The following is an 8,116-nucleotide window of genomic DNA, read 5'->3' on the forward strand; positions in this document are numbered from 1 at the left end:
CCCGCCCGCGCCCCCCACCTTGAGTGTATAGTCCTCTGCGCCTAGCTTGTAGCCTTTGCCCCCCAGCTTCAGAGTGACCTCGGGCAGGCTGGACACCTTCTCGCAGGGGATCATGTACTGGAAGAGGAGGAGACAGCAGTGCGTGGATTGGGGGAAGCAGCCCGGCCACCCTGGGCGCCCCCACCGCCCGCCCAGCCGCTCACCTCGCCCTGGATCAGCGGCACTGCCCCGATGGCCTTCTGCAGGGCGCGCACCTCCTCCACGGGGCCCACCACCAGGGACGTGCCCGTGTCCACGATGGCCTCGCAGCCAGCCTTGCACAGGGTCAGGCTGTTCCCCACGTCCACCCTGCAGGACAGGTGGCTGAGTCCCCCCCAGGCCACCTGGTGCCCCCCACGGCAGGCTGCGTCCCACCCAAGGTCAGCACCAGGAGCCGAGAGCAGGCTCACAGCCGCGTGTGCCGTGTGCCGCATGGGATGGACAGGGCACGGGGTCCAGGCCGCCCCAACCCCACCGCCCGGCCGGTACTCACTGCTCCATGTGCACCTGCCAGTACGCCTTGCGGGTGACGTTGAGGTAGCTCAGGGAGCCCGTGTAGTACTTGGAGTCGGTCCCACCCAGCATCAGCTCGCCCCCCGGCTGCGCGTTGGGGTCCCTGGAAGCAGAGGGAGGCGGGGAGTCGAGGCCTGGCCAGCAGTCCAGGACGAGGTGGGGCGGTGCTGGCTGCGGCCGGGAGGTCAGAGGGAAGGGCGGGCAGGGCGACCTCGAGGGCCTTCCCGGGACTGCAGGGACGCAGTGTCCAGAAGGAACAGAGCTTCCTTCTCCGATCCCGCACCCTGGGGACTGCGGGCACTCCCGTCCCCAGTCCCCACAGGGTGAGACCCTGCTCCAGCCTCAGGGCTCCTGGGCTGCCAGCGGGGAGGGTCAGGCCTCAGGCCAGTGGGCAGGTGGGAAGGGAACACTAGGAGCCCAAGGAGGGGACGCTGTCTGCCTGGAAGAAAAACCAAGGAGGGCCTCCAGGAGGCGGTGCCGGGCAGCCCGTGAGCTGAGCCGCCTCGTTCCGCCCCAGGACCTTCGCACGCACTGCTTCCAGGCCCAAATGCTCCCGCGCTCGCTCCCGCCTCAGACCTCAGCTTTCCGTTCACGGCCGGAGCGGGCGGGCCCCTCCTCTCACCGGGACTTACGTCCCGAGGTCCTGGGACATCGTTCTCCGGGCCTGTCCCCGAGCTCGGAAGCACCGGGCAAACCCTGTTCCCCCGCCACCAAGGCCTCCGCGTCCCAGCAGAAACCAGACACGCCCCCAGCACCCTGCTCGCCCCGACCCAGCCGTCCCTGTGAGCCACACCCCTCACTCCCTCCCCGAACTCTACCTCCGCCTGGGCCCACGGCCGGAGTCACGGTGCTGGGCTGTCCGCCCCCGAGCCCAGGCCCGGCCGACCTCCTGGGTGCCCCTCCGCCAGGGCCGAGGGCTCCCAGGGCAGCGGCCCCACCCAGGTCCTGTGCCCCAGCATCGGCAGACCGCTGACCGAGGGCGAGACAGAGGGCAGCACCCATGTAGAGCCAAACGCAGTCAGACCCCGAGCGCCAGGTGGGCCTTCGAGGTGGTGGGCCCTAGAGCAGGGCGCAGTGACCAGCAGGCTGTCCCTGCCCACACCCACACCCACACCCCAGCTGCGTCACTGCCTGAGAAGAGCAGACCGAGGCTGGACGTGTGAGACCCTTTCTGGGCCGCTGGCCATGGGTCACCTGCCACGTGATGCTGGGTGGGACCCCTCTGCCTGGCACTGCCAAGAGGCTGCTCTGGCGTAGGGACCGCCCCACGGTCTCCCCGAGCAGTGCTGCCTCGTGCCTACCCTCCCCAGTCACCGCCGGATCTCCAGACCCAACCGGCTACCTCCCCTGGACCCCTGCCTCCAGGGCGCCTGTCACAGACCAGGGCTCACGGCCTCGTCCCCTCGGGGCTGACAGCCACGCGGGGTCCGCATCTGTCCGTCACCAGCTCTGGCTCTTGCAGGAGCGAGGCCCACCCACCAAGACCCCAGACCTCCTGTGGGGAAACCCCCGGCAAGTCATGGCTCTCTCTAGGGGCTGCTAGCTGCTCTGTGCGAGGTCAGAGGTCAGGGGCTGTGGCCCAGTGCCCGGAGGGTCGACACGGGGTGCGGCAGCACGCCCCGCTCCCCCCTCACCCCCCCACCCCCCACCCCCGCACTGCAGCTCGGCCGGGCTGAGGGGGACGGTGGGCGCCGCCCACCTGTTCAAGTAGAAGGAGAAGATGTTCTTGTCCACCAGCTTCTGCTGCATCAGGTTGTCGAAGACGGGCAGCACGTTGTTGACCGAGATGCGGGGGTAGGCCATGCCCAGGATGCCGTCGAACTTGGCCGCAATGAAGGTGATGCCTGGCTGCTTGGTGGCCTCCCCGAAGATCTGCCTCTCCACCTTGACGCTGCTCGGCGGCGACGGGGCCGACTTACAGGGCACCTGTGGGCCCCGCGGGTCAGTGGGCCATGGGGACCACCGAGCCCCGCCTGAGCCCTGGGCCCCGCACATGGGGGCCACAGCTACGACACCCCGCTGTCCCCGGCCATCGCCTTGCTCACGGGATTTAAGATGGGCAAGGGCAGGAGGGAAGGGCTGGTGACACTGGACCAGGGGTGGCCGGGGCGGCTGGGCACAGGGCTGCGAGGTCTGGACTGTCAGACCGGACCGGAGCAGAGGGAGGCCCCTCGCTCAGGCCCAGCCCTCCCCGGTCCTCCCCAGCAAGGCCGGCTCGGCCCTTGGGCTCAGGTCCTGGACCCTGGGACCCCGTGACCCAAGCCCCACGCAGACTCGAGGCCACACTGCCCCTCCCCCGCGGGCTGCAGAGCGAGAACAGGATGTGGGGAGAACGGCTGTGGGGCCGACACAGGGAGAGACGCCCGGGGAGAGAAGCGTGTTGGCCAACTTCCTGCTTCAGGCCCTCGCAGCACCCCAGGGCACCGGGCAGGCCGAGCGGGGTCGCGGATGTGGGCGGCCTGGGAGGGCGGCCCGTGAGGAGAGAGCCCCGAGGAGAGAGGCTGGGACACCGGTCACTTTCTCTGGGACATCTTTCTGGGTCCTCAAGCCAGCAGCACAGGTGTAAGCCGCCAGAGGGGACTACTTGAGCCCACCCCACAGGGACCCGTGGGCAGGATGCTGGCCTGAAGGAGGCGCTGCTGCCTTCCTGCCCCACTCAGGGCCAGGAGGGGACCATGTTCCTCTTTGCCCCTCACCACCCAGAATGCCAGAGGCGGCACCACGCCCGGCGCTTAACCGGAGGGGATCAGAGCCCCCAGGGACCTGTGGACCCCTCCTGGGGAGGGACGTCCTGCACTCGACCCCAGAGACCCTCTACTGCGGGCACGGCCCTGGAGGGACCCCCACCCACCTCCACCCTCCCCGAGTCCCCCAGCTGCAGGCGTCTGGTGCAGGCCTGGTCCCGAGCACCCAGCTGGCACCTCAAACCTGATGCGTCACAGTGAAACCAGGTCCTCTGCCCCGGACGGCAGTCGTGCTGAGCACCCACCAGGCCCCGGTCCCAGATCTGCCCTGTGTGCCCGGGCCTCAGGGACCACAGGGGCTGAAGCCCTCGCCACGTCGGCAGCTCCCACCCCGCCTCCCTCCAACCCTCCTGGCCACCAGGCCTGCGCCCGGGCCTTCCACGCTGCTTGTCACCGCTGAGCCAGGCTCTGCCTCGCCCTAGGCCTCTGATCAAGCCGTATGTGCCCCCTGCCCTCCGCCCTCTGCCCGCTGACCTCTGCCGGCCACCAGGCTCGAGCCCCTCCAGGCAGCTAGCCCAGAGCCCTGCCCCCGGGGTGGGGTCTCGGCCTGTCGCCCACTGCCCGGGACGGACTCACCGACACGGTGTCCTGGCTCAGGTACCCGGAGAGGCTGCCCGAGCCGTAGTGGATGTCGAAGGCCGTGCCGTTCCTCACGTACGTGCTGGACTTGCCGCTGTTGTACTTGTGGTGGATCCCTGCGGCACGGGGGGCCGTCAGCCTGCCGCCCCGGCCTCCGGCCCCGGCCCCCCGCCGCCCTCCCAGGGCTGGGGTTTGCTGGTGGTGACCCTGGGCCTGGGACAGTGGGCCAACACCCCAGACGTGGTCTCAACCCATTCATGCCCCGCCCCGGCCCAGAGAGAACGAGGCTGGCAGGAACAGGGTCGCCGGGAAGCTGGGCGTCTGGTGTGGCCAGGGGGCGGGAGCGAGCCGCGGAGGAGGGCCAGTGGAGGTCGGGGCTGCCCTCGTCCCCGCTGCCAGCCCACAGGGCAGTTCCCCGGGGGAGTGTGCGCGTGGGGCGGACGGGGCTGGGTGCCCCTTGCTCCCCAACCGCCCTGCCTGCTCCCGGGCCCACGGAGAGGGCGGCTGGGCCGAGACGTGCAGGTGCGACTTACAGCAGGCGATGTCCAGCAGCTTGCAGTGGATGGAGGGGACCCACAGGTTGGAGGAGCCGGTGTCGAAGACGACCGTGAAGCACTGTGGCGGTGTCCCGATGCCGATCTCCCCGTAGTACTGGGCCTGAGGGGGCGCCGTCCATCAGGGCGGGGGCGGGGGGGCACCCGCGGTCTAGACCGCTGCTCCCCGGACCCCCGGGCACAGCCCCACCATCTGCCCAGGTGAGAGCAGGGAAGACCCTCCTTTGAAGGAGGAAACCAGTGGTCCCGGTGGAGTCAGCACAGGCTCAGCCCGCCACCCAGCCTCGGGCGGCAAGGGCCTCGCCGAGGCCGGGGCAGAGTCAGGGCCTGACTCTTCGGCCTCAGCTCCGACCCTGCCCCTGCCCTGCGGGCCAAGCCCGAAGGCTCCTAGGCAGTGGGGTCCGAGCGGCCAAGGGGAGGAGGTGCACCCTGCAGGCTGAGAGTACCTCGTCACCCAGCCACCCCACCTTGACTGCTCTGGGCCTCAGGTCCCCGTCTGCTCACACCGGGGCCAGGGCAGCCTGGGGGTGCTCAAGCGAGCAGGAGCAGCACGTGTAACCCTCCGAGCCTCGGCGGGAAGCCCTGTCCTTGGCCTCTCGTAGATCAGCGGGTACGGGCATTCTCGAACTTGGGGCCACTTGGGCCCTGCCTGCCTGGATAACCCCTTCCCCTGGGAGGGAGACTGGAATGCCGGTCGCCACGTGGTTCTGGCACCAATCCCCCCGGGACATCTTTCCCCAGCTACCTGGCTCCAGGGAGCACCACAGCTGCGGACACAGGACCCAGCAAAAGTGTCCAGGGTGGGTGTGGGGGAGAGTGACTCAGCAAACCTCCCGGTGTGTGGGCACTCGGAAAAACCAGGAACTGGTCACTTGTCCCCGGGCATGTGGCCACCCTCCACCAGCCTGGTCACACGCCTGTGAGGTGCCAGTTTCCTGGCACGGCTGGGGCTCCAGCCAAGCAGGACAGAGGACATAGCCGCCTGTCCTAACTTCAGGCAGAACAATGGCAAATGGACTGCCCAAAACTCAGGGCACACAGAGAAGATGCCTCCGAGCCGGGAGCAGGCTGGCCCGGCCCCAGCATGCTGTGTGGCTTCTGGAACGGTCCAGGTCTGAGCCTATTTCCCACATAAGGAGCAGCAGCAGGGGCTGGATCCCGGGGTGCCCCAGGCCTCTGACACAGCTCCAGGCAGTTAGTCCCGCCCTGGCAGGCAGGCCCCGATACCCAATCTCTGGGACCCCTGGGCCCCACCCTGCAGCCTCCCGGGGCAGGCCCACATCTGATGCTGGCTCCTCCACGCCCTGCTGGTGGCCCTGAGCCCAGCTCCCTCATCTGTAGAGGGTGACGCTGTCCCCACAGGGTAGACTTGAGGACGAGCGCCTGCCCAGTTCTGAGCCGAGGGTCAGTGGCACTTAGGCGAGAAGTTGCGGAGGTGCCCAGGCCACCCCAACTGGTCCCCCAAGCCGGGCAGAAGCCCGGGACTGTGCAAACTGCACAGGAAGTGAACACCCTCATGGGGTAGGGGGCGTGGCCCGGGAAGCTCCGCCCCCACAGGCAGTTCGTCCAACAGGCCACTCTGAGCAGCTTTTCCCAAAGGCCAGCTGTGACAGACCACAACAAGGAGTCAGTGCAGTCCAGGTCTCAGGCCCAGGCCCCACCCGAACTCACGTCCATGTAATTCTTGAGCATCTCAGGGATGGGCCCCCCGCTCACAGCGGGCGCCCCCTGGGCGTATTTCGAAATGGGGCCTTTGGCGATGAGGTCTTCCACGGGGCCCCCCATCTCCGACATGGTCCGGCGGATGGACGTAAACTTGTGCAGAGGGATTCTGTAAGAGGGGATCGGGCCTCCTCAGGGCGGGCTCGCTTCCCCCTCCCCCTCCTCAGCCACCAGAGGCTCTGAAAGCCCCCTCGTCCCGTGTCCACTCTGGTCTCTTCTGTGACAGTGGCTGGTGGGGTCCGTTAGGTGTGGGCAGTCGCCTGCCACCCCTGCAGGAAGTCCTCTGAGCCATCCCATTCGCCTGGGCCCCCAGCCCATCTGCTCCACTCAGACCTCGTGCCAGCACAGTCCCCGCCTCTGCTCCCCGGGGCGGCCACCTCCTGCCATCAGATGGGACCTCGAAGCCACCTCCTGCCGAGAAGCCCTCAACTGCCTGCCCTCGGTCACCCTTCATGTCACCCAGTTTCCTCCCATCATCCTCACCCCGAAATGACCTGGGTCATTTACTGCTGATCTATCTGTCACTCTCCTCACTGGGACACGGAACGCGGGAGGGCGATGACTGCACCTGGAGAGCCAGGGGTCGGCTTCCAGCCAGCCTTCTGCCACCCAGGCCCCACGGCGCCCCACTGCGAGCACCCTGCACGGGGGCCCCCGCCTCCCAGTGCACACGTGCAGCCGGGGCCTCGGTGGTCTGCCCGCAGCAGGGCACACGAGGCTGAGGTTCTGGATCTCTGGGGCCTGGGGCTCCACCATCGAGGGCGGTGTGAGGGGTCCGCCGTCCTCTAGGTCCCCAGCCCCCTAGGTCCCCAGCTCCCCTGGGTCTGAGCTGCTTCCTGCTCCATGGTCCAGGAAAGCACACCTGAGCTAAGTGAACCACTTGGACGAAATGTCTTCCCAGCCCAGGGATCTGGGAGTTCAAGGTCATGGCTGGCTACTCCTGACACGCCCAGGGTGTGTTCCAAGAAGATTGGATTCTTGCCTAAGAGCTGGTAGGCTGGGAGAGCCAGAGATTCTGGCCTGGGGGAGGGACATGCTCCTCCAGTAACCAAGGAAACAGTGGACATCAGTCCCATAGGACCTGGGCTGGTGTGAGGGGCTTTGGCTCAGCTGTCCTGCCCAAGGAGCCCCCCCACTGCTCTCCATGGGGGGTTGTGGGTGGGGCTGGGCAGGCTCAGACCTGCAGCTGCTCCCCCACAAGTGCCCCAGCTGGGACTCCTCCTCCCAAGTCACAGCCCACAGAGAAGCCCACGCAGGACAGCCCTTTGGCAAGGCCCAGCCCCACACAGCCCCGGCCATGTCCCCAGCCCACTCCCCAGCCTGAGGGCCTCACCCACCTGCCCACAGGCAAAAGGCTCACAGCAGAGGTGGGAGGATGCCTGAGCAGACCTAAGACAAAGGCCCCTGGGGAAGCGGGGGGCAGGGTCCGCCCAGAGCACCCTCCCCCGTGGTGAGAGTACAAGCGGCCTTGCAAGAGTGGGACCATGGGGGCCAAGGGGACCCTCTTCATCCTGGCTGGCAGGGCGTGGCACAGCCCTGGTTCGGGCCTGGCAGTCGGTGACCTCACCTGGCACAGAAGTGCAGGCCCTCAGGCATGAGGGGACACGGTCCTCACCGCGGCAGAGCCCCAGCCCCCAGGCCGTCTCTGAGCCAACTCCCTGGCGACTCCGGGGCATTTGGGCCTCCCAGGGTGGCTCTGGGGGTCTCCCAACCCACGGCCCCGTGGTAAGATCCTAGGGGTCAACACCTGGGTCTCTCCACTTTCACACGCGGGCCCTCAGAACAAGCACCCCAACCCACCTGCCCTGGGGAGGCTGGGTTAGCTCGCAGTCACAGCCCCCCTCCCTGTGTTCCCACAAGAAGGGAGGGAGGGGAGTCGCTCGGCTGGCGGGGGCCAGAGCGAACCCTGCATCTGTGAGCTCCCTCGCTCCGCCGGCGGCTGGGCTCTGCAGGAGGCCGCGCGGG

General features: G+C 68.2%; 1 protein-coding gene across 1 annotated transcript in view; it reads right to left on the reverse strand.

Moving 5' to 3' along the window:
• Positions 1-6,281, reverse strand: part of CTSD (cathepsin D) — a 7,284-nt gene extending 1,003 nt beyond the window's left edge. Inside the window, exons 1-7 of the mRNA XM_015588908.2 lie at positions 6,101-6,281; positions 4,409-4,532; positions 3,873-3,991; positions 2,252-2,478; positions 533-655; positions 204-348; positions 19-117 (exon numbers count right to left, since the gene is read on the reverse strand). Coding sequence (XP_015444394.1) covers positions 19-117; positions 204-348; positions 533-655; positions 2,252-2,478; positions 3,873-3,991; positions 4,409-4,532; positions 6,101-6,223 — 960 coding nt within the window. The 5' untranslated portion in view covers positions 6,224-6,281. The remainder of the gene's footprint in view (positions 1-18; positions 118-203; positions 349-532; positions 656-2,251; positions 2,479-3,872; positions 3,992-4,408; positions 4,533-6,100) is intronic.
• Positions 6,282-8,116: the final 1,835 nt, after the last annotated feature.

This window comes from Pteropus alecto, unplaced genomic scaffold, assembly GCF_000325575.1.
Source record: "Pteropus alecto unplaced genomic scaffold, ASM32557v1 scaffold43, whole genome shotgun sequence".
Lineage (NCBI taxonomy): Eukaryota > Metazoa > Chordata > Mammalia > Chiroptera > Pteropodidae > Pteropus > Pteropus alecto.